The sequence below is a fragment of the Meleagris gallopavo genome, chromosome 1 (genome assembly GCF_905368555.1).
Source record: "Meleagris gallopavo chromosome 1, MGAL_WU_HG_1.1, whole genome shotgun sequence".
Taxonomy (NCBI): domain Eukaryota; kingdom Metazoa; phylum Chordata; class Aves; order Galliformes; family Phasianidae; genus Meleagris; species Meleagris gallopavo.
Genome location: NC_139404.1, coordinates 130511042 through 130537578, shown reverse-complemented (window position 1 = coordinate 130537578; position 26537 = coordinate 130511042). Strand labels below are relative to the sequence as shown.

Sequence of the window (26537 nt, the reverse complement as noted above, 5' to 3'; positions counted from 1 at the left end):
CTGATGTCAATGGCATTTTTCAAAATGCACAATCCTGAGGTACCACAAGGCATATCATGCAAAAATATTCCAGAATACATTCCTGTTTCCCACGTACTTCAGAATAATTCCTGACTGTTAATGAGAATTTGCAATAAAATCTCTGCAAGTTGATTTTTTTGATATGGCACTCACTGAGAGAACAAAGGTGTCCACTAATTTCCATCACTGAAAAACGGAGCTTTTCTGTGGCTTTGTAGAGGCTATAGAATAAAGCCTTGGTATCTGTGCAGAGAAAAGAGAGTATGTAAGCCTGTTCAAATACTCTCAACAGCACCCTGATCACCATGAAAAAAGCAAACCATACACAACCTTGGCAGCTCTAAAAGGAAGTAAAATTTATGGATTTCCTTATGACTGAGATGTCAAACAATTCTGAGGAGAAGGAGGAAATTGAGCCCAAGTAGAAAAAGAAACAAGAAGAGAATTGGGGGTGATTGACCTGGTAACAGAATCATTCTTCCCCTACCTTAACACAAATGAGTTTAAAGCAGAGAACCATCATTTCATAGAGTAAGAACCCTCCTTGTACCTAACCTGCGAACAATCCAGTGCAGCAAGGAGTCTGCCTTCTTGGTCACTGCAAAGAGAGATTCATCCAACTTTCTGCATATGGAGACACTGACGAGAGACACAGCTTTAGGCTTCCTTATATTACTGTGATCCAAAATGCCTATCCTGTGTCTTGTTTTTCTTTCTTCTCCATTGTTGCCTAACAGAATTTGTTATTTTGAACAGGCCATCTCGTGTTGTAGCAAGAACCTGCTTTTGGCAAAATTCCAGAAGAGGGTTTGTATCCAACAAAGCTCCAAGTTTAGTTGGGAAGGATGAAGAGAAGCATGTAACAACTGAAATCAAGGATTCCATCTCATTTTATCTGGAGTAGAGATGCAGAACTTAAAACTGATAAGGGAATATTAACCTGGAGAGACCACGAAAAAAACATCAACAGCATAAAAGCATCCATATATATATATCTACATATAAGTGTTATATTATTATCTAACAATATGTTTGAGTACTGAGCCACGGTTTCAGATTCATGGAAAACTAGGCTGCAGGTGGCAATCCACTCATGTATGTTTTTTTTCACAAAATCCACTTTGCATTGAGGGAACTGCTGAAATGGAGATGCCAGAACACGATTGGGATGATGCAGAAATCTTTGCAGATGTGCAATTTTCATCTAAAATAAGTTCTACTACTGCAGTGTCCTAGAGTACTTCAGAACAAAATTAGCCAAAATGTATTTTTATGTAGTCTTCCCTGCTTACAGAGCAGATGCATCCCTGCTATATGAGTGGAGGACGACTCAACCATTCAGCTGCAACCACATGACTGGCACCAGTTCAGCACTGCACAAGACAGTGGTAATGAGCAAGGGAAAGAGGGTGTTGAGGGATCCTTAGACTTCTGAATAAATCCACACTTTGTGGATCTGATGTACTGGTCCACTCTGGCCACTTTAGCACCACGTCAGAATAACCACTAGGGACCATTCTAGATGAGGAGATTCCACCCTCAGCAAGTTTGCTGATCATACAAAGGGATGAATGGCTGACACACCAGAACGCTGTGCTGCCGTTCAATAAGACTTGAGCAGACTGCTGAGGTTCAACAAGTGCAGGTGTAGTGCCCTGCACCTTGAGAGGAATAACCACATGCATCAATATAGGTTATAGCTGACCTGCTGGAGAGGAGCTCTGAGGAGAACTTAATGGTCCTGGTGGACAACAGGTTGGCCGTGAGACAGCAGTGTGCCCTGGTGGCCAAGTAGGCCAATGGTATCCTAGAGTGCATTGAAAAGAGTGTGGCCAGCAGGTCAAGGGAGGTGATCTTCCCCCTCAACTCTGCTCTGCTGAGGCCACATCCAGAGTACTGTGTCCAGTACTCTGACCAGAGCTCCTCAGTTCAAAAAAGACAGGGAACTTATAGAAAGAGTCCAGCAAAAGGCCACAGAGATGATGAGGGGCCTGGAGCATCTCCTTTCAGCATGGAGAAGAGAAGGCTGAGAAGAAATCCCATCACTGTTCATAAATATCTGAAGTGTGGGAGTCAAGTCCATGGGGTCATGCTCTTTTCAATGGCGTGCAGCAACAGAATAACAGAGTAAGAGGCACAAACTAGAACACAGTAATTTCCAAATGAACACGAGGAATAACCTCTTTACTGTGAGAGTGATGGAGCACTGGAACAGGCTGCCCAGAGAGGTTGTGGAGTCTCTTCTGGAGATATTCAAGACCTGACTAGACGCCTACCTGTGTGATCTGCTGTAGGGTACCTGCTTTAGCAGGGGCTTGGACTTGACGATCTCCAGAGGTCTCCTCCAACCCATGCAATACTATAATTCTAAATTGGAAAAATAAAGCCATCAGAATAGGCTCACGTGCCAATATTTTTGTTCCTGTTAGATGGGCAAGATGAGGACATAGGAGAAATACCCATTGGTGACATATTTCCCTTCAACCACTGGTTCTGTGGACAGCAGTAGTAACCTAAGAACCACGCTTCCTCGTCATTAACAAAATCATGAATCATAGAATATCCTGAGTTGGAAGAGACTCATAAGGATCATTGCGTCCAACTCCTGGCTCCATACAGGACCACCCAAAAATCAGACCGTATATCTGAGGGCACTGTCCAGACACTTCTTGAACTCTGGCATGCTCAATGCCATGACCACTGCCCTCTTAAGCCCCAGAGCTCTTTGTTCTGGTTCTTTCCAATAACCTTCCAAAGTTTGTTTTTCTCTGTTTTGCTTCCCATCACTTTTCAGCTTACTATTGTGTGAGTGCCTTCTGTCCCAAGCCCCACAGCCATTTCCCCTAATGCAGGCCCACGTGCAGACCGCTGTTCTCTCCACAAGTTTTGATCTTGTGGGATGTTAGCCTTTCAGAACTGCTCTGTAAACAACAACAAAAACAGGTTGTTTGCTACTGTAGGTTATCCTGCAGAGGTTTGGTTTGGGTTTTTTTGTTTTTTTTTTTTTCGGTTTTTTTTTCTGTGATGCTTTAAAACCATGCAGGAGACAGAGGGATTTCCATCCCTGGCTAGAAACCTTTCCTAGCTTCTTTCACTCTTGAAAGAGCAAGAGGAGATCTGCTGAGCAGAGCTGATTAATTACAATTGCAACAAAAACATATCTTCCTGCTAAAAATATCCAACTGCATTGTGCTTTAGGAGCGATATGCCTTACGTAACATATTAATGCCGCAACCAAACGCTGCAGATCAGATTTTACAACGGCACTTTGCACTGCTTACCGTGAAACAAAAGGGATAACGGCTGCAATAACCCTGCAGCTTTTACAAGTCAATATTTAGGGCAGAGTGCGTTACTACAGCACTGCGGGAGTTGTGAAACGTGTCTCCGTCATTCATAATTACCTCGACGGTAGAAAACCGCCGCCGAGCACGTAGGCAGCTCTTCTACTAACCACCCACGGAGCGGGACCGGGGTCTTTCGGCAGCGTTTCCAGCGGGACCACCCGCGGAAGAACCCGGGACGACACAGCGCGCTGCAGCCTCAGCGCGGCTCCACACGGTGTCAGCAGCGGGCAGCGCGCCGCCGAGCCGCCCCCCCTCGCCTGGCCCTGCGGAGCCGCGGCCTCATCCCGGGGCGGTGCCGCCGCCGGGGCCGTGCCCGCCCCACGGTGCCCGGCCTCGGGGCGCGGCCCGCAATGCAGCACGGCTTGGCCGCGCCGTGACCGGATTGCTGGCGGCTCTCGCTCGCTCCGCAGTGCCCCCGCCTCCCCGTCAGGTGTTGCTGCGTCAGGCCGCCTCGCACGGCGCTGGGTGTTGTGGCTGGGAGAGGCAGGTGCGTCCCTCCGGCTGCGTGCAGCTGGCGGGCGCGCAGCTGTGCGACAGAGCTACTGCAAGCGGGGCTGGGGGGTGCGCTGTGTCCGTCAGACCTCCGAATGGCGTGGCTCTGCATGTCGGCATTAGAAGGGAAAGAGAGCCCAGGTGGTGAATTCGGCGTCCTCCCCGTTCTCACCTCTTCAGTTGCTGCTGAAAACTGAACCTGAGTCGAGGCGTCCCTCCCCTTCCAACTTCGGCCATCCTGCTATGGAAAATCGGAGAGCAGCATCTGGTTATCAGCTTCATGCTGCTTAGCCTCTGTCTCTGCAGGTGATGTGAGGGCGGTGGGCCGCCTTTTTACTGGATGACCAACATGACTCTAGCAGAGTCAAGCAAGTGGAAGTTCTTTCCTGTTCAAACTTAACTTACAGAGCAGCACAACAGCAAGCAATGTAAAAGTCAGTGTTGTGTTCTACCCATTCCTCTTTCTGAGACACAGCAAAGTACGGAGTTCCTGTTGGCCCTTTTATTTATATGTATGATGGCTGCTCAAAACCAGTCAAGTAACTGGGAAATACATGAGAGCAGAAGGAACATGCAGAAGCATCAAGACAGGGACAAGCCTTCAGCTGGTGCTTTAGAGCCTTCCCTGACAAGAGGAGGCCCAGAGTTCTCTGTATTTATGACAACAGCCTTCAGAGGTCACAGCACCCACAGTCGTTGCTGGTCATGCCTCCCTTGTTAGGCCACAAAGTAGTATGACATAGAGCCTCCTGTATTTCACCTGAAATTCCTTTGTGGTGAAGTGACTGAAATTACATCAGAGTTACTTTTTTTGGTACCATGGCGCAGATTTTGACTCAGAAAGCAAGATTTATATGTAAAAGCTGCTTACCAGTAATGCTTATCTCATTGAGATGCTCCAACTAGGAGCAGAGTCTCATTGAACAGAGGCCTGCACATACAGTGCCTCTCTCCCCAAACCAAGATTTGATTCCAAACTTGGTGAAGACAGCAAGAATTATTTTACTAAAATGAGCACACTGTGAGCCAGTCTGCACTTGTAAATATTTACACGATGAATAAGCATATGACCCCATTCTAAATCTGGCTACCATAACTTCATATGTTTGTATGTCAGTTTAGGAACCTGCTGGTGGAGATGCACTGCAAAGCAAGAGCTTCCTCAGACACAGAAGAAAATCACCACCATTAATACTCATCCCTTTACCTAAACTTTCATACTTTTATCTTCTTAATTCCTTTTTCTTCTAATGATATGCATCTTTGTTGAAAGCACTGTATGGTTCCTTCAGTCTTTTCACTGTTAACTCCTATCCTAGCTTTACTTTACACAACAAAATTGTTGTCCCCATAAGCCCCTCTAAATAATTGTTGGTTCCTCTTATAATTTGCTTATATGCCAGCATCTATTTAAAAATAAAATATAATCATTGACTAACCATTTTAAAGCTGTTCTTAATAACCTAAATTAGTCCCTGTTCTACTTGTCTTTCTGCCTTTCTGCTCCTCAACTGCCCCCTGGAGAAACAGCTCTGGAAGGAAAAAGTAATGGATGCATCGAATCACACAGCACTTTTAACAGTTTGCTCTGGACTGGCACGGGCTGACGTTGGTAGAGGCGTTTCTCAGCAAAAATGGAAAATGCTGGCCCAGTGAGATGGATGCACTTTAAATGATACATCCTTTTTGAGCAAAGTATCTTTCAAAAATGTTGATATGAGTGGATAATATAACTTCTGATCAGAACTGTGGAGAAAACAGCCAGCCAAAATGCCTCTAAAATTTGAGAGGTTAAAGCTGGTCAAAACTCTAGTTAGGACTTCTACCTGGCAGATTTTGAATATGAGTTTCATTGAAATTCATTGAAACTTCATTGAAAACCCAAATGTTTTGGTTTTCTTTTTCACGAAAAATAAATTAAAAAGAAGATGATTTTCTTTTTTTTAAAAAAAAATCTAAGTAAAATGAAGAATCCACATCCTGGCTAAAATACCTGATTGTCAACAGACTTCAGTAAACCTGAATGTGACTTCTTCGACAACCCGGATACCCTGATCAGTATGAAGTAACTATGAGGAAAATGCAGTCATGAAAGTCTGCATTCCCTCACACAGAGCAGAGCATGAAAATACTTTTTTTTTCCACAACACAGGACAACTGTTTCTCTGTTCTGACAATGCAGATGGAAGAAGGAGGGTTATAGTTAAGGACTTCTGTTACAAAGAGAGACATCAGGAAACATTTATTTACAGAAAGGGTTGTTAAGCACTGGAATAGGCTCCCCAGGGAAGTGATTGAGTCACCATCCCTGGATGTGTTTGAAAACCATTTGGATGTGGTGCTCAGGGACATGATTTAGCGGAGGGCTGTTAGAGTTAGGATACTATGGTTATGTTGCTGTTGGTCTCGAGATCTTTAAGGTCTTTTCCAACCTGAGTGATTCTATGATTCTGTGTATGCCCTCATCCCTAAGGCTGAGTCCATGTTCTCACACCACAGTAATGCCTGCTTTCCTGTACAAGGTTCACCACATCCCCTATGTCTTCCTCCATAACTGAACTTTCCTTCCTCCCAGCTTCTCCTCAGCATATGTCACAGTATCTCCAGTGCTCTCTCCTGAGGTGTAACATGGGAAGAGCTTGGAGAAAGGCCCACATGGCTTGACGTAAGTGGCAAGTATATGCCAGCTAGTCATAGAAAGCCCAAGCAAAGAAATCGTCTTGTTTTGGGGGTTATTTAGTATGGAGGATGCTCAGGGGAGACCTTACTGCTCTCTACGATGACCTGAAAGGGAGCTGTGGTGATGTGGGGGGTGGCCTCTTCTCCCAGGTAACGGTGATAGGATGAGAGGGTTGCGCCACGGAAAAATTGCTTTACAGTGAGGGAGGCATTGGAATGGGCTGTCCAGGGAAGTGGTGGAATCCTGACCCTGGAGCTATTTAAGACGTGTAGCTGTGGTGCTTAGGGACATGGTGTAGTGATAGACTCGGCTGTGCTACGTTAACAGCCGAACTCGATGACCTTGGGGCCTCTCCGACCTAAGTGATTCTATGACTTCTGCCACCAGTACGCAGCAGAAGCAGGCCTGAGCCAGGATCCCCACCAGCGGCGGCAGAGGCCGGTTTGGCGGAACGCTGCCGGCTCGGCCCAACCCACGCCCCTCCCGCTGCGCCACAGCGCGGGGCCGCACCACGGGCTGCCCTCTCGTCCTCTCCGCAGAGCACCGCGAGGGGGCGCCACAATCCCGCAGCTCCCGCAGTCCATCCGTGCGTAGGGAGGCGGAGAGGCGCGGGAGCGGCGCGCCCCGCCCCGCCCCGCCGTCACGTGTTCGACTGCCGGCGCTCCCGCGCCTTTCTCGGCGGTGGCGTTACGCCGGGTGCCGGCCGGCAGGGGGCGCCTCGTCAGCGGGCTGGGCGGGGTGGGGGCGAGCCGGCCCGCCCGGCGCGCGCCGCTTGTTGACCGAGCGGCGGTTGGTGGCGCGAGACTCTCTCGTGACGCGCTCGCAGGAAGGGCGGGGGGGAGGAGGGGCCGCTGCCGGGGACACCGAGAGGGGGAGGAGGGGGAAAGAAGGAAGGAAGGGAGAACGGGGGAGAGCGCGGCCGGGCTGAGTGAGGCGGGGAGGAGGCGGTTGCTTGCGTCTGTGCCGGGGGGAGCCGCGATGTGAAGCCCCGGCGGGGCAGGCGGAGGCGGCGGCGCACGGGAATGCTCGTCTGGGACACAGCGGCGGAAGGTGAGCGAGCGGCGGCGGCCGCCTCCCTTTCCCCTCGCGGCTCTGCGTGCGGGCGGCCCGGCGCGGCGGGGCCCGCAGCTTCAGCCCCTCCCCGGGCCCGCGGCCTGGGCTCGACCCCGCTCCTCAACGGCGGGAAGAGGAGGAGGAGGAGGAGGAGGAGGAGGAAGGGAGGGGGGGGGGGGGGTTATGTAACCGCCGGCGGGGGCCCGGCGCGCGCGGAGAGGCGGGCGTTGTGCGGGGGGAGGGGGCACGGAGCCCCCCGGGAGCGCGCGCGGGTCGCAAGTTGGGCCGGGCTGTGCCCGCTCTTGTGGCGCGGCCCGAGCCGCACCTGTGTGCCTGTGCCCGGCTGTCACATGGGGCACGGCCGCAGACACAACACGGGGCTGCGGGGACGCCGCCGGCGCCGAACCGGCGCAGGGGTCATTGCAGGGAAATAGGTGGTGGCGGGGAGGAGGAGGAGGAGGAGGAAGAGGAGGAGGTGGGGTGGGTTTAGGGGGGAGGGAGGGTTTGGCCCGAGCCGTGTCGCAGCTCTGTGATCCCGCACGCAGCGCTGCCTGCGGTTATCCGCCGCGTGGGCTGCGAGTTGTATTTGCTGAGCAATAGTGCTGGGCACGGGCTCGTGCCTGCCGACCGCCAGGGCGGGCGTGAGCCGTGCCGCCGCTTCTTCCTTCCCCATCTCGTGCTGCTGTGTTTTGCTGGCCGGTTGGTGTCGGCTTGACCTGCGGCTATGAGCGGGCGGCCTCCCCCCTCCCCGTGTGAGATGCACCGTAACGGCACGGAAAGCCAGGGAACAGACAGATAATATCGCCGGCACGTGATTGTTTTGGGTAGAAAATCCGCCTTGCGTGCTGCGATATTCCATTATTTCTGCTGCTTTCAAATCGATGTCGGCCTTCAAAATGTCAGGCCTGCGAATACGCCGCTTACGGTAATGGGAGATATCCTTCATGAGAAGAGGAGTTGATGCTGATTGTGCATCGTGATTTAAAGTCCAGATCCAATCTCTCATTTGATGGCATAACCCGAAGGAGCAAAACCGGTGGATTGTAACTACATGAGCTGAATTCTTTTTTCATTTACGTGCTGTTGTTGCTCTGATAGTGTACTTCTAGCCTAATTGCTATTAGCTGTAAGAGATTATACGTAAATTTTATTTCTGCACTAGTTTGGTATTATTAAGGTTTGTGATATTTAACACGGGAATCCAAATCTCTGACAGATTCATTCTTTGCCATCTTGCCTCAAGCGTGTGCTACTCATTTCCACCGTAATTGTCTTTCAGTCAATCCAGTTCTCCCACTGGACAGTGCACCAAATCCCTGTTAGTAAATAATCCCAAACTGTCAGACTGGAGGTCATTGGTAGGACAGGAGAGGCTCAGTGCAGACATCTGCCTTGTGACTTACCAGTGTTTGACTACTTAAAGATAGATTATTTTAAAACTAAGATGATAATAGCAAAAAAAGAAGAAGAAAAAAAAAAACCAAACACCAAACCATATTTCAAGCATCTCTAATAAACTCTGTGTTTGTGTACAGACAGTATGAGTGTCTTCACACTAATTGGTACTGCAGAGGTGTCTCCAGGCCATCCCTCTGGAGAGCATGTGTGTACTCTCAGTGAGTCACAGCTTGGTGTGATGCAGTGTCTTGTTGCTGGCTGCTGAGCCAGATGAGCCTTTTCTCATCCCTTGACTGGGATGTCTGCTCTAAAAAAGCCTCGTGAAAAATTTTCGGCCTTGCTGCCATCCCTTTCAGCTATTGGAGAGATTAAAAAAAGGAATCAGCAGAGTCAGATACAAAAACTGGCTTTGAGTACGCAGGAAAAATAATGTGATTACACAGACTTTTTAATAAATCAGTTGTTTAGGACAAGTAGAGAAAGAATAACTTATCTGACCCTACCCATGTGTTTTCCCCATTTAATCTGTTAGCTATTGTTTATTTTATGAAGAATGATTTTTATATTAAACATCTTTCCGTTTTAATTAAAGGTGTATATTATTATCTCTGAGATCTCTGTCAGCTCTTAGCAGTTTGTTTGCCTGGTGTAGCTGTAACAAGGGAGCTAAATAACCAAATGTTGAAACCCTCCTCCAGGAATACAGTGTAGATTAATTTGATGATAGTGGCATGTGTTTACCTAAGCGTAGCAAAATGAAGAAGAATTGGAAGCAAATAGAAATGAGAGTGGCCGTGCAGTTATAAGGAATGGTGAAAGTAAGAAGCAAATCTAAGTGGATGCAGAAGAGCGTGAGGAACAGGTGAGGAATTCTCAAACGTGGTTCATGTAGTATAATTGTGGAAATGTCTTTTTTTTAAGAGACAAATTTTTGTAATGCTTTTCCCCAATAGCAGCCTTCTGCTTTGTTGTGGAAACCAGACAACTGTTTAATTGGAGAGGCAGAGGGAGAAGGACTTCTGGTGTCTGAGGTCCCCCTGCCTCTCTGTTTCTTGTGGAGTAACTGGTGCTCATGAGAATTAGGAAACCCTTCTTCATTCTTCGTCTTCAGTGGAGCTGAGATGAGTATGCAGAACAGCTTTAAATTCAGAGCAGTGATGATAACTTCCTCTTGCTTGTCTTGTCCAAACTAACTGAAACTTGTACTTAAGGAATCTGTGACCATTAAGTTCATCTAAGAGAGATTTTTAGTTTGGTATACTCATAGAATTGATCGCTTTGTCTTTTATATTCTTTGCAGCAACTGCTGAAGCAGACCCTGCCTCCCGAATTTCAGTATTAGCTTTTGGAAAACATAAAGTACTATCACTTTTTTTCTTTTTTTTCCTAATTCATTTGCTATCTTTAAAGCTTCTTTAAGTTGGGTTATTAGTTGGTGTTCATCCTATTTAATAGAGCTGAACTTCATGGTTTTAAACTTAGTTGCTGGCATAAACAAAGTTCAGACATATTGTGGGTGACTCTTCTGCATTTGTTTAACTTGCTATTTTTACCAAATTCCAACATAAGGAAATTAACATTTGTTACCTCCTTATTTGGTTTGCTTGAACTCGTAAAGACCTTTTCAGTTTCTTGATTTGTAAAAGGAAGTAGTCCTGAGAAACAGATAACTTAGCTCAGGATAAATTATGCCGCTCAGGTACCGTGCAGAGCTGTTCCCATAAATGCAGGTGGACTGGTTTGATTGTCAAAACCTGAAGTCAGTGCTGATGCTGTGCAGAGTAGGGCTGAGATCTGCTCTGAGTTTTCTTCACTTAGAAACTTGCCATCTTCTGGCAGGGCAAGACACGCGGTAGGTTTTGGCAGAGGGTTGGGACTAGTTACAAACATTTCTGGTCAGCTGCCAGTGAATCTTCAAAGTAAAATAAAGTTCTGTCTGCTGTGTTTGTGACTTCATCCCTCTGAAGTGATTCTGATCAGCTGTTAGGCCAGGGCATGATGAGTAAGCATCTCAGACAAATGGTTGTTCTCCACTGAGATCAATTTGGAAACCTAAGCTGTTGAAGTTTAAAGGAAGTCATGAAATAAGTGATTAATTCTTACAGGTAGGAAAGCCCACACCCCTGAGTAACAATGAGTGCAATTAACCAAGCAGAGTAAATTTGTTTTACTGCTTTATGTTTTTTTAATGCAACTCTTAATTCTGCTAAAGAAATGAGATAGTGGTTTGTAGTAAAAAGATACTGTGCTGGTTTCTGAGTCTGCCTTTTGTTTTAAGGAAACGTGAGATCATTGGGGAACAGGGGAAAAGGGCTTTTCAGTCTCTATTTCCTAGATTTCTGAAATTGCATTTTTTTGTAAGCTGTTAAAGCAACCCTTTGATTAAGCATTCAGAGGGATCAGGAGGTAAAGAATGATCATTTTAATTTCTTGTTGATAAGGATCTTAAAATAACGTGTTTCTTCTCCGTAATAATTCCTGTAGTTTCTATGTTGATTTTTAACCTGCTAAGTTCTACGGAGCTCGTGTTTGCCTGGGGAAGGCCATATTTGCTCTGTGGCCTTTTTGTATTGATATGTTTCTACTAAGTAGGATGGTAATGTTTCAATGTTGGCTGTATTGAAAATACAATTTATAACCACTTTGGGCCAAGAATGCAGTTCAGATTTGAGCTTCATGCAGGGATCTAATGAATTAGAGCTTTTTTGTTTTCTCCAATGAACTTCCAACTGTGTTTTACCAAGGAAATACTGAATCTCTTTCAGCTGAATCTAAGAGGAAACTTGAAAATATGCTGGATCAGATGAAAAGTTTGCCTTAACCTATACTTTCTCTAGAGGTTGCAAATAGTGGATACCAAGGTAAGAGTTAAGAGACAACCATACTGAGATGCTTTCTCTTTGTTCTCTGAGCTCCTGTAGTTTGTTACCTTTAAAAAAACAAAACAAAACAAAAGGAGTGATAGATTCATAGAATCTTAAAAGACTAAGAGTTGGAAGAGGCCTTTAAGGGCCATCTGGTCCAACTCCCCTGCCATGAACAGGGACACCACAGCTACATCTGGTTGCCCAGGGCCTGATCCAGCCTCGCCTTGAAGGTCTCCAAGAATGGGGCATCAACCACATCCCTACGCAACTTGTTCCAGTGCTTCACCCCCCTCACTGTAAAAGACTTTTTCTTTATATCTAACCTAAATCTACCTTTTTTGAGCTTAAGCCATTTTCCCTTGTTTTGTCACCGCAGAGGTTATGGATGCCCCATCCCTGGAGGCATTCAAGGCCAGGCTGGATGTGGCTCTGGGCAGCCTGGTCTGGTGGTTGGTGACCCTGCACATAGCAGGGGGTTGAAACCAGATGATCACTGTGGTCCTTTTCAACCCAGGCCATTCTGTGATTCTATGATTTACATGTTTAGTGGCACCCGTATGGGTGTAGAGAGATGGTCCTTCTTAGTATTTGACATCACATACCACTTGAGCCTGACAAAATGGATGTCTTATCTCCCTTTTCCTGAAGAGCCTGGTCTGCTCAGCATCTGCTCAGTGTACACTGATAACACTGAGTTCAGCAGAAAGCACAACTGCCCAGGGTGTTTCTACTAGAAAATAATCTGCAGAGAAGAAATGGAGCCTTCTCATTACCTTAGAGCATTGGTCCAGAGTGCAGATTTGTTTTTATGCTACTATTATTACTGAAGTGGTTAATTGGGATGCTGGATAAATCAAGAGATCAGCAAAAAGTTTAACGTGCCTCTGTGCACTCACCTGCGTGCATGGAAAAACACATCTGTATGTATGCGTGCATATCCAAGCAAATACATAAAATCAATCAAAACCCTTATCTCTTTCAACATGATTTCACCAGTATGCTTACTTCATGCCCAGGGGACCTGGGAAACATGAAGATGGTGTATGTCAGAAGTTTTCTCCAGAACAGTTCCTCTGAATTCACTGTTAAAAATTTCAGAGCACCTACAGGTGCCTTGTTTTGGACACCTCTTAAAATTTCTACCTGTTTTTTGATCTATTCAAGAACACTTATACCTCCACTTACCATTTTTCCTGCCTTGTTAAATTTTTCTCCAGCTTTTTAGACACTCCCTCTAGTTGTGCTTAGGAAGCCTTAAAGCATTCAGTAGCAGTGACTCATTACTTGGAGTAAAAGATCTTTGTTTACATGTGCTTCCTGCTTGCTGCTTTACCTGCATTTCATTGCTGGCTTCATAGGTAAGACATGAGTTGTGGGACTGGATGTTGTCAGGCTGAGGTATGCCCAGATTTTCATTTCCTAAGCAAGTTTTATTGATTTATTCAGTTCCACAAACAAAACACCAACCAGCTCACCCTTTCTTTTTGTAGAAAAGAATAGCATAGTTCTTTATTCTTAAATACTATGAGCAGCTAAACATACATAGGCTTGGAGGAAGAATACCCAGCTTACATATTCATCTCACTTATTCTTTCAGATACTGAAGTCCAAGAAAATTTTTTGTTTTGATTTACAGTCTAGTTGGTGTATTGCTTATTCAGATTCCTAATTCCAAGTGATTTCTTGTTCTGATTTGACTTAATGATTTTATTCTGGAATCTGGGCACTTAGAAGTTGGCATAAAGATTGTGAGTGTGCTCTGTCCTCTTGGGGACATTGCTATGCCCCAAAAGAGTATGAGTACTAAAAGAAATAATGAAGCTGGTTGCTGAAATTTGCCAGTGTATTGCAGCAATAAGACTATTTGAACTAAGCAGTGAGTTGAGCTATGTGGTTGAATCTATCAGTCACAATTTATGAGGAGGAGCCACTTGTTACTAAGGAACTCTAGGGGTGGGATGGGGGAAATATTACCGAATAATGCAGAAATGTTGAAACAGGGGCCAGAGTCTTCTATGAGCAGAAGAAAAATTCAACCAAGTTAAACCTCTACTGTGACAAGCTCTAAATGGACTATAGCTGCTACTGAGTGTTATTCCTAGAGGGGAGTGAAGCATTGACAGTTGGTCTCAAATTGAATCTGGCTTGCTATTTTTCAGAGAACTAACCATCTCAAATGCCATGTATAAAAGCAAAAAGACTGTCTTGTTGAAAACAGATTGTTCAAAGCTAGTGCAGACTGTGCAGTGATGTACTGTCTTACACTAGGACAGCAAGTCCTCTGCTGCATTCTGTACCCTGTGTTCATGGTTCCTTAAGCTGTGACAGTTTAAAAAAAAAAAAATAAAGTCATCTATCCCAGACTCCAAGTCATTTGGAAAAAGGTGTTAACGTTTTTGTTCTGTGCAGTTCTTTGTGTAAATGGTTAAGTGCTGAACAACTGCTTTAGGCAGTTATGATGATGAGCCAACAAAATAAGAGCACCTTAGTGCTTGTCTTGAAGGCATTTAGTAGTTGATGTGAAAGTAAACTGATCTGAGATAAAGACCACTTTTGCAGAAATTGTCATTTTGGAAACTGAATTTATTTAGCAAGGTTGTCCTGTGTCTTTTTCTGGGAGAGTGCTGGCACTGAAGGTCAGAGTACCACTTGTCAGCAGGAACAGGGAAGCGCTTGTCCCCCTCTACTCAGCTCTGGTGAGGCCGCACCTCGAGTGCTGTGTCCAGTTTTGGGCCCCTCACTGCAAGAAAGACATTGAGGCCCTGGAGCGGGTTCAAAGAAGGGCAGTGGAGCTGTGAGGGATCTGGAGCACAGGCCTTATGAGGAGTGGCTGAAGGAGCTGGGATTGTTCAGTCTGGAGAAGAGGAGGCTCAGGGGGGACCTTATTGCTTCTATAAGTACCTGAAGGGAGGTTGTAGTGAGCTGGGGGTTGGCCTCTTCTCTTGTGTAACTGGTGATAGAACTAGAGGGAATGGCTTCAAGCTGTGCCAGGGGAGATTCAGGCTGGACGTTAGGAAATACTACTTTTCTGAAGGAGTGGTCAGGCACTGGAATGGGCTGCCCAGGGAAGTGGTGGAGTCACCGACCCTGGGGGTGGTCAAGGAACGGTTGGATTTTGTGTTGAGGGACATGGTTTAGTGAGAACTATGGGTGATTGGTGGCTGGTTGGACTGGATGATCTTGTAGGTCTTTTCCAACCTTGGGGATTCTATGATTCTGTGATTTTTTTTATTTATTTTTTTTTTTCTGCCAGACTCAAATGAAAGAATGCAGGGAACACAGTTTTGGGATAGTCATCTTCACTTCAGAATCAACTCCTTAAGGAGTTGATTCTGAAGAACTGATTTTCCATTCATTATGTAGGTTGCATGGCATGTCACCTTTCTAGGCAATGCTGTGGATACTCATCTTTTTGAAAAATACTATTTCTAAATTTCTCATTTCCACTAGCAGTTTTGTGTCCATTACTTGACTGAACGTGATTGTTCTTTGCTAACATACACTCCTCAGGTTACTTACAGGAGAAAGGAATACTTTTGGGTGGTTTTGGAGACAGATTTTTTTCATTTCTGTTGCTTTAAAATACCATCAGAGGTTGAATTGCAGAACAGATCTTGCTGATGAACGCAGTAATACAGGTGCTTATAGTTGGAAGTGTTTATAATATGGGCACATGGGAATTAAGATGGGAAGCAGACTTAGCTTCTGTGCTGTTTGATTGTAACTCTCGTGGAAAACTTTGTTGTGAGGGAAAAACAAAAACAAAAACAAAAAAACCAGGATAGTCTGCTCTCGTTCACTGGGGGAGGATGTAAGCAGGGCTAGTTAGTAAGCAGTAACTTGCTCCCTGCAAATCTGTGTCCCCATTTACGGCACAGTTAGTTGATTGTAGCAGTGACTTAAAAGTTGCTTTCCAGAAATGGCTGAAATAGTCTTCAAGTTGTATCAGCAGTGAATGGACCAGTCCTACTCACTCCTTTTTCTTGCTCATCTATTTTGTCTTTGTGCAATCCTGTTGAGACTCAGTTCAGAACACTGAACAGGTGAGAAACTAACCTATACAATCATAGGATTTTTTTTCTGATTCAGCAAGTTGAATTGGCACATAGCAGCAGTCGTGAGGGTCATGTGAATGCAGAGTTAAGAGTAGAAGTTGGGAATAAGGGATAAAGCCCGTTAGGCTATCAGAGGTTGAAGAGCAGCTTCATTCCTTTTGGTGGCTTGCAGACATTGAGTTGACTCATCCATCTTGTGGAACTTCACCCTGAGTTGTTTATTTCCAATCTAGAATAAAATTCAGTCGCTTTGCACTGTCCTACTTAGTTTAACACAGAACAATGTTGTTAACTCAAGTGCCTCAAATCCTAGGTCTCTTTAAAAAAAAAAAAAAAAAAAAAAAAAAAAAAAAGCCAACTTGAACTATCTTTATTTTGAAATCTGTTTATTGGATTCTGAGATTTTTAGTATGTAGTAAAAAAAAAAAAAAAAAAAAAAGATACAGACTCTATTGCAGCAGCTTTTTTCCAGAAGACTCAGCCAAGAACAGGTCTCATGTGCTGAGAAATGTGTAAACATGTAAGACCGTTCTTTCCTCAACAAACTTGCAGCCTAGTGCCAAGCACAGTGGTGAGTTTGATGTGGGAGCTGGAACCTAAATGCATGAAACTCAAACAGGCCACAAAGTACCCGTTTGCTGGAAACAACTTTTAAGTCCTGCTGAGCTGGGATGGATTCAATCTATGGTTCAGGCAGAAGATTCTGATGTTCGTTAGCAATGGCCTGAGATAGCTGTACTTCTGGTGGCACTAGAGTTGCAGCTTCAAAAGTACCGTTTGTGGTTGAATAAATGAATTAAATCAGTTTATTTTGCATTAAAGGATATTGATAGTGTTCATTCTGCGCAAAAAAACAATGTATGTTACTGTGTTACACTTCCATTCAACTTTCAGTATCTAGGGATTGTGCTACATGCATTAGAAGCTGTGCTTTGCATTTAGACAGAGGTCTGGCAGGGCTGACTGTTGAGTCATGGTGCAGCCTCTGGTTGTCTTTACTGATAGTTTATGTGCTTTCACATACTGCAAAGTGTAAATTCTGCCAGACTGAGGTTGATCACTTGAAGAGGGAATGGAAATGTCTCTGCATAATGGAAAAGGGAATGCTGAAGACTGTGGCAGTGCCGACTCATATTCAGGCAGGACTGGTACTGACCTGGAATTAAAAAGCATATGGGAATCTACATTCATTTCTTATAGAGCCACGGAAGACGATATTCCGTGCTCTAATGCATTTTCCCCATAATACTTGTGGTTTTGGTCTGGGTTTGTCTGTCATCTGAACTATCCCAATAACTGAAAGCCTCCTTACAACCACATCATCCTGATTTTAAAGTATTTCAAAGAAATAACTTTCCTGAATCAGATACTCAGATACTTAACATCAGCATCTACATCTACGTCCCTTGTTTTACAGTCAAAAATATCATGGTTGCCATGCAAATCTTATATATACGTGAACAAGTTTATAGAATTCATAAAATAGATATAACCTTTTACTCCATTAAATGATCTGTGAAGTTTGATTAACAGTCTTTAATAATAAAATCGAGTGGTTGTGGATTGAGAAGTATAATGTGAGGCCTCTAAACCATTGTGCAGTGGGACATTACGTATCGTTTCCAAGTGTGATACTGACTGTATCTGAGCCACTAGTCATGTACTAAGCATCAGAACTCTTAGGTGGTCTTCGAGCTTCTGTTTTGAAAAACATCTCCCAGTAGAAATGTGAACTTTAGTTAAAGAATCCTACTTGGCCGAACACTGAGATTTATACTGTGTGTACTCTTGAAAGTCATAGGGCCAAACTGTGGTAGTTATGAGGACAGGAATTCTTAATATGACTATTCTATATATATATATATATATATATATATATATTTATTTATTGCCTTGAAAACTTCTTCCTCTTGCACAGAAAAACTTGGTTTCTGTTCTTAAGAATACTACTTCAATCATTACAGCCTACTGTGCAGTTACAGTTTGTTGGGGATTTGTTTTTGTTCCCAGTCCAGAGAATAAGCATTTCAGTTTTATTTATAAACTTTTTTCCTGTTCAGAGGGTCATTTTGTAGATTGTCTTTGCTCTGGAGAAGTCCTAAAAATGATGTATTATGGTGGTTCACTTTACCAAGTCCCCTCTATTGATTCTCTACACCACCACTTTGAGGGCTCTTCACAAAGCATTTCTGTTACTCATCCCTTCGTCCTGATTCCTGTAGAGAGAGCTTTGTATCATCTTTTCAGTTCTTGTTTTGTGAAGCAGTGAACATGCTTCAAGTCTTGCTTAACTTTTTTCTCTGATTTAATGTTTTTAATGATTTAATCTGTGCAAGATGTTTTTTACGTTCATTTGTTCCTTAGGTTTCAGAAAAGCAGCTCTGGAGGTTATCTTCATTTTCAAAGAAAAAGTTGCACTGGAAGCTCAATGCTTTAGCAGGATTGTTGAACAGCCCAGGTTGGAAGAGACCTTGAAAGAATATCAGGTGCAGCCTTTCAGGAGAAAAGGGAACCTGGCTGAGATTGTCTGGCACCCTGTCCGGTCACGTACTGAAAACCTCCAGTGATGGGGACTGCACAACGTCACTGGGGAGGCTGTTCGAGTGACCAGTTATTCCCACTGTAAAAAAATGTCTTATATCAAGACAAAACCAGTCCTGAAACAGCTTGTACCTGTGGTTTCTTGTCTTTTCCTTGTGTGTGGCTCCTCGTGAAGAGGGAGTAGTGGAGATTCTCCGTATTCCAAAAACCTTGGTTTATCACTCGGTTTGTGAAACTACATAGGGAGAAATTAAGTAAACAATCCCCAACTTTTAGGAGGTAACCCAGAGAGAGACATCTAGTAATCATTGGAATACTGTGTTTTTAACTTGTGTGTATAGATTTGAAGGGGCTGGGTCAAAAATCATCTCTGCCAAGGAAATTGTAAATCATTATCAGATGTTGAAAGTAAGCATTGCAGCCTGGTTTCTCTAGTTCTGAGGACTCTAGGAAGACAACTTCTGAGCAGTTCATATGTTGTGTTTTTTAACACACTGACCGAAAAGAGTTGTGTTTATCTAATTTTTAGTTAATCACAGCTGTGTCCTAGTTTATGATTTTTGTTTGCTCTACTGGTTGTGATGATCTGAGCTATTGGCTTTTGAACTAGAGATTTTTCTTCCTCACCTCCCTGTGTCCTAAACAGGAATTTCATTTTTCAAGGTTTCAGGAAAGTTTCCTGTTGTGGAAAAGTTCTTTGGTTTAGCAGGCATTGGATATTTTTGTTTTCATTTTACTGATAGTGGAAGGACTTATAGGCAACCTCTTGCTTGTTAAAATACAAAGCTCAGAATAGCTAATGTGCTGATCAGGAACTGTGTGATTGAAATCAAGAACATACCTGTAAGACTACTGGTGACTTATGTGGGTCTCATACAGTCTCAGCCAGATACATTTGAATTACAGTTTACATGAGTTGATGGAAAATCCACAAGAAACACGAGTATCTGGAGAGAAAATGTGACATAATGGGGAGAGATGGCATTGTTTTGGTTGTTGATGTAGAGCTAATCTTCTTGACAAATGATTAATCTTGATAATTATATACATGTGTGTAGGTTATGTATCAAATTACAGCAAACATGAGAAGAATAGAACCAGGTGCATCGTGATGTTCCTGTGTTTGCAGAGATCCTGAAACACACTACTGAAGTGTGTTATACTTGCTTTGCTTCAATTCTGTTGGTACCTAATTTGGCCTGTTCACAATATTACATGAAAATGATCATATTTCTGAAAACCTGCCTGCAGCTGACTTTTTTTTTCTGCAGTGAGACATGCCTGCAGTCCAGGGGGATTTAGCTGGATTTCAGAGTATGCCTGCTTGGTAACTCGAGAACAAAAGGGATTTAAGGCTGCAATTCGAATTTTAGCCAAGTTTTGCAGAGGAAATAATATTTTAATGTGGTAAATCAGGCAGTCTCCAGAACAGTGCATGCTGGTGTCTGGATAGGTAAGTGACCAAAGTGGGTAATTATCTCCATATACACCTGCATATACATCCTGGTAAGCTGAAGAGCAAGGGAAGATTCTGTGCTCCACTACTTTGTGATTCTGTGTCCATAGAGTAGATATCTTCTCAAAAGCAGAAGAGGAAGAGAAAAAATCAGTGGACTTCCTTTTGTATTATAAACTGCATTTTCATGCATTTGTGTGGATTATAAAGAAATATTTAATAAAATAAAAGTGACTGGCTTAAATCTTAGTTTCAGGGTATACCAGGTCCTATTCCTGTCATCGTGCTAAGAGCTTGTAGCCCTAAAAGGCAAAAGAGTGTTTGTAATTTGGGGACTAGTTAGAATAGAAAATGAGAGATATAATATAGCAGCAGTGACCTCCTGATCAGACCGCACTGTTAATCAGTATTTTAAAATTGGTGTTACAGCAGCTATAGTCAGTGTGGATCACTTGGGTACAGTGAGCAGTTGGCTACAGTCCAAAACATTTCTTTCTCTCCACCAGTTCTGTTGTAGCTCACTAATGGCTCATCTGGGGACACTGCTGTGTACAGCTCATGGTCTGGGGATAAGTGTATTACATAACTGAAAGCTGTAATTTGGCTGGCTAGGTTTATTTTTTAAAGAAACCTAGCTGTAGATTGTACTGTTTCATTTAAATAACTGACTTTTCATTGGAAAAAAAACCTTTTTTTTTTTTTTTCTTTTATGTAATTCTCTTGCACTGAAACAACAAATGTTTGGACCTGTTATGATTAGCTCTAAATCCACTGGTAAGATAATCCACTTTCATGTCAGGAGATGTCTGCTTGCATCCTGCCACATAGGTAATATTAAAAATGAAAGAAAAGACTCTTCTAGTTTGGGGCAGTATTTTTCATGAATGGTAGCAATGGTACTTAAGAACCTTCTGGTTTTCATTGCTTATAGGAGAGGTATGATGAGCAAAGTACTGAACTTTGTAAGGACTTTTTTCTGTAAGTTACTACAAAATTGACTAACTGGAATTATATGCAATTTTTTAGTTTGTGTTAAAGGCAACTCATATACTTCAATGCCTGGCCATTGTAATTTTTGTGATATTCTGTGGAAGGAATCGCTGAGATGTCACTGACAGCATTACTGAACATCTAACTGTGCATTTTTCTTTTATGCAGAAGCTTCAGTATGAGGCGAGGTGGATGGAGGAAACGGGCTGGTGAAGGCGATGGCTGGGGAGGATGGGTATGTTTAAAACCAAGTGATTTTTATTATTTGCTTTTCAAAAAAAACAAATGGCATTATGGCTGAGAAGGGTTTAGAATTTTGTCAAGTATGCCGAAGGTATGCTGTAAATTGAACTCTTTTGCTTCACTTGTAAAACTTAATTCTTAAAATTTCTTTTGAACATCAGTCGTGTGTTGAAGTCTTAATTTAGAGTCATCAGCTAAAGTGACTTTTTAGGATATACAGAACCTTGAGTAGCTTTAACCACCACTTAAAAGCTAAACCAAGTAATTGTAAGAATATTTTTAGTTGTTATCACTACATTCTTTATTGCTGAGCAAACATTGTGAGAGCTTCGGCTTAGCATCTAAACTCGCATCACTCCCTGATTTCTGTTTTCTTTCTTCATAAGAACATTTTTAGAGAGAGATTTTTTTTTCTTAGAGAATAAGAATAAAGAAGTATGAAATAAGTCCTGGCATACTGGCAGAAAGATGCAGTTTATCTTGCAGATAAGAATTTTAAGTTGAGGATTTGGCGTTTTTTGTTTGCAAGATGAATGTGTCTTTTGTATGTCAGCAAAAATCAATTTGAGAGAATGTTGCATGCTTTTCCAGCTTCCTGTAACTTGCTTGTTTTAGTCTGTAAACATAAAACAGGACTGGCATAATGAATTTGGTTTTCTTTGTTTGTTTGTTTTTAATTTAAAAACTAGGGAGGGTACATGTCAGCAAAGGTTAAGAAACTGGAGGATCAGTTCCGGTCAGATTCAGCCATACAACACCAGAGGGATGGGAATTCATCAAGTATCTTTAGTGGCGTCGCCATCTATGTCAATGGCTTTACAGGTGAAGCTTTTGTTTTTTAAGGATCTGTTCTGTCTTGTTGCAGTGTCTACCTACTATCCTAACTGGAGTAAAGAAATGTGAAATACGATTATTTGCAGCTAACTATGTGGCAATTATTGTGTATCTTAAGTTTTGTGTTTAACTTTCCTTTGTATTTCACAATAATGGTTTTCTATATGAAATCACATTTGTTTTCTGAATATAAATATTACTTTACTAGATCACTTACATGAATGGTCACTGGTAGAAATAGGAAATAATTTTTCTGCCTTTTACAAGTCTTGACTTACTATTTCACTTATTAAAAGTGAAACCTAGATGTCTGAGTGGATGATACATTTGTTCAACAGTTAATGTTTTTAAATCCCTTTAAGTACCACTATACTCCTACAAATTCAAATATTACTCTTTCAAACCGATAACGGTTGCATTGGACACACAGCATATTTGTTAAATTTATGTTTGAATGGATGTATAGGGATTTTCTTGCTCAGAGTGGTGTAATACTTGAGACAGTGAACCCATCAGTATTGAATGAGCTAAGCATAGATATGCATTGCCTGTATGTGGTGGACTGACAAGTGCAATGCATGCTAACTGGAGTAAGATTTTTAATCTACCATACGTATATTCATATTTCTCCTGGGTTCCCTAAAGCAGCTTAATAACCTTTTTGAAACTTCCCAGAAGCCTTATTCAGGGTCCTATGCCAAGAATGTTGTTACTGTTACATAACTGATGTGTGCAGCATCTGTGATATGGAGCACGGCTAGTTTGAGCGTGGGGAAGAGCTGTGATTCACACAGTCTGAAAAAGATTAAACTATGAGTACAGCTGGATCAGGTATTTAATACAGACAGTTTCTTTGTTGAAACTCCAGCATTTACTTTTAGTGTTCAGGGCAGTAGTTCCCGAATAGGGATCCACAAGATGGATGTTTGCAAGACTGGAGGAGACAGAATGCTTTGAAGATCATGTGCAGTATCTTTAGTTAAGTTAGATGGTTAAACTGTTTTGAGAGTTGACAGTAAGCCTCTGGAGAGAATTGTAGCTTAATTATTGCAAAAATAAACTTATTCTTCCTTCCTGTGTTGATGGACTCTTGGTATCTTGTGCCTAATGTGGAATTCAGTACATCTGTACTTGTTAGAGCTCACCCAAACCTTTTAGTGCCAAGGTGCCACCGCTGCAGAGGTTTTTGAAAAGCTTTTTTCTTTTATTTCTCTGCTGCTTGCAAAATAATTATTCACGCATTAAGTTGCTTTTTTTTTTTTTTTTTCCCAATCATGTAAGAAGGAATAGCTGCTACAGTAGTCTGAGGGGATAAGAAATGTTAGAGGGAGTAAGAAGAGATGTTTGTTTGCAAGGTAGTCTCTGTTCCCCAGAGGAATTAAGGAATAGTCTGGTAAAGAAAAGCGGGTTAGCTACTTCTGTGAGTCAGAAATTGTAGCGCAGGAGTTCTTTGCTGTTACTGAACCTTTTTGATATTAATTCTATTTTTTCTGGATGTAAACTGCTCTCCCAAACTTTGATCAACATACTAGTTAATCTAATACTTGTTCTTTGTTTTTTTTTTTTGCAGTAAAATGTTTTTTTAGAAGTAGTGAAGCATCAAATTCTCTTGTGTTTTTTCTTTTTTCATGCTTCCTTCATACATACGTGGAAATATCCTCAGTAACAAGCAGAATGTTTGCATTTTGAATCAGTCTTTTTAGAAATGTGGTTTTCTACGTTTCTTCAGAGATGCATTTCTGGTTTGGTCTTTGAAGAACATGCAAAGCTTTTGGGGGAAGAACAGCCCTTTGCACTCCTTCTGATCAGGGCATTGTATTTCTCAGCTACCATTTTTCTTACTGTATTTGCTGACACAAAGCAGGAATATTTGTTTTTAAATTTTATAGATCCCTCAGCTGATGAGTTAAGACGGCTTATGATGTTGCATGGAGGTCAATACCATGTGTATTATTCCAGATCAAAAACAACGCACATCATTGCCACAAATCTGCCAAATGCCAAAATAAAAGAACTGAAAGGAGAAAAAGTAGTTCGACCAGAGTGGATAATGGAAAGGTAAGTTTAGGTCTGTTGCTTTTGAATTCCTTGAAGGGAAAAGGTTGTGGGGCAGGCTTGAAATCTGGAAAAATAGCTTTATAAAAGATTTTAGCAAATTATTGCAACAGCTGAGTAAAATTACAGCTGTTGTATTGAAGATTTGTATCTCAGTGACTGCTCCTTAAGAAACTTTACTGAGAACATTCAGGAAATGTCAGGCCTAGCACAAAACTGAACGTTATCCTGTTCACTCCAATTTCATGTCCACCGACTGGATTAGTCCTCAATATTTTAAATAAATACCAGATGATGTTTCTTAATTAACCTCTTGCCTTGTGTTTCGCATGAGTTTCATCTAATCTGTAAATAAAGAATAATGTCAATTTAAAAGCATTTTCATAAAACTGAAATTATTCTACCTTAAGATCTATCATAATTTGACTTGTAAAAACAAAACTAAACCCAAGGTTTTTTATCCAAATAGCACATCTTTTGGTTCCTCCACTCACTGAAATGCATAAGATCAACTGAAGTTATCTTGAGGTTCTTAAGAAACTTCATTAATTTCAACAAAATCAAATGCAGAGTCGTGACCTGGAACAAAATTTACTCCATGCAGCTGGAGAGGCTGGAAACTGACTGGCTAGGAGGCAGCTTTGTAAAAGGACTGAGGGTCTACAGGAGTCTACATTGAGGAGCAGTTGTGTCAACCCTGGGTGGCCTTAAAGAGTTAGCTCTGGTTTTAGTATGATTTGGACTGGAGACCTGCAGAGATCCTTTCCAACCTAATTTTTTTCAGTGATTCTAGAGTCTGTGTTCTAGGGAGTGTGGGGAGGGGTGTTGAGAGATGTGTCTACAATAAGGTTGCTGCATCTTAATACAGCTTGGAGAGAGAAAAAACCAAACAGCAGACTGTATATTGATGTAGTGGAGGAGTTACTCCAGTAGCTAATATCTTAGCATTAAAAAAAATGTTAAGTAAATGTTTCTTGATTTTTCTGATGACCTTGAAATTACTGTAATGACTTTGAGATGCTGTGTGGATGGTTAGGCAAGTTCAGAGTGATACAAGGAACATTATAAGCACTTGTATTAGCTTATTTGCTGTATTACCTTTTTCTGTATATAAAACTTTGGGACTCTCCCATGTTAGTTTCAGCTCTGGCGATACATAATGTAAATCATGTTCCTTTCTAAATGCAATATGCTATCATATCAAACAATACTGAAGTGATACATTTGAGGGCTGTTTTTACCATCCCATAAAAACCTTAGCATGTCTCTATGTATATGCTAGCTAGCTTTAATTTATCTAATTAGGTAATGCAGTCTCCCATTACATTCTTCTCTAATTGCCACAAGACAGCTCCACATAAGGGATTCTATTCCACTGTCAAATTCCCTTAACAGTGTTACAGTTGAGCTAGTTAAAAAGCACACCTCTGGAAGAAAGTGTTCAGGTGTTGAAGAGCAGCAAAGAAGTTCATATGTCACTGAGCTAAATTCTCTTTAAAAATTTAAGTCCAATTGTATCTTCAAAACTGAACACTAATATTAAGCTTCTTTGATATAAAAGAGGTTCCTCTGTTGTAAGAAGCTTTTGCCTCTGTGACAGTGTGCAGTATGACAAGTTGTACATGAAGGAGAGGTGGAGTATAGGCTGGGAAGGGTGTTATCTTTTTCCACTAGCAACAGGCATTGGTACAGAGAGCTGAAATCACGAGATGATGTATTTTTGAGAGGATTCCACTTCAAAGTCCATGACTTTGATAAGCAATTTAGCAGTTACTGAAGTATAATTGCTGTTTCAAAGGGGGGGAAAAAAAAGGGAGAGTGGAACATGGAACAGAACTGGAAAGAGTGTGGTAGATATTTGTGAAAGGTCTGTAGCTTTTTGTCAGTGGATTTTCTTACAAGAAGGTGTAATTATCGTTTTGGAATGGAAAAAGTAGAAGCTGGCCTCTTCTAGGTTCTACCCAAATTTGCTGGGATCTGTGGTACTTGTGTTGTGCCAAGTTAAAGAATTCAGTCGCTGTTGTTCGTTTGGAATAAGCTGGACCATACATGAGATTATTTTTTTGACTGAGTGTTGTTCTTGAAATGAAATATTTGGGATTTCTGTGTATTACCTAGAGAAATAGTTGTAGGCAACTGACTGATATAACTGTGCAAATGTCTTTTTTAGTAACAGTCACTGCATTACAAATAACTTCTTTCTTCAATCCAGTTTGTAGAGCGAAGAAGGTTTTGGAAGGGGTGGTAAGTATTCATAGCAGAACATTAATGGGTATCACTGAAAATAACCACATACTGTACGTTGCTTTTAAAGTACTTTTAGTAGTAACCTATTCCTTTTCTTTTGTTTCAGCATTAAAGCTGGGCGTCTCCTCTCACACATTCCATATCAGCTTTACACCAAGCAGTCAAGTGTTCAAAAAGGTCTCAATTTTAATAGCATATGCAAACCTGAAGATGCTGTGCCAGGTCCAAGCAATATAGCTAAAGATCTCAACAGGGTGT

General features: G+C 42.3%; 1 protein-coding gene across 7 annotated transcripts in view; it reads left to right on the top strand.

Annotated features, from left to right (window-relative positions):
* The first annotated feature begins 7397 nt into the window (after positions 1 to 7397).
* The window catches only part of REV1 (REV1 DNA directed polymerase), a 52745-nt gene continuing 33605 nt past the window's right edge, over positions 7398 to 26537 (top strand). For 4 of the 7 annotated variants that reach the window (XM_085213945.1, XM_085213936.1, XM_085213927.1 and 1 more), the window contains exons 1-5: positions 7399 to 7590; positions 21069 to 21135; positions 21833 to 21965; positions 23867 to 24035; positions 26386 to 26535. In XM_085213945.1, the coding sequence (XP_085070071.1) occupies positions 21079 to 21135; positions 21833 to 21965; positions 23867 to 24035; positions 26386 to 26535 (509 nt within the window). In that variant the 5' untranslated portion in view covers positions 7399 to 7590; positions 21069 to 21078. Of the gene's footprint in view, positions 7591 to 8100; positions 9854 to 11756; positions 11853 to 21068; positions 21136 to 21830; positions 21966 to 23866; positions 24036 to 26385; positions 26536 to 26537 lie in introns of those variants that run through there. The other 3 variants (XM_085213916.1, XM_085213963.1, XM_085213954.1) reach the window with 3 other exon arrangements.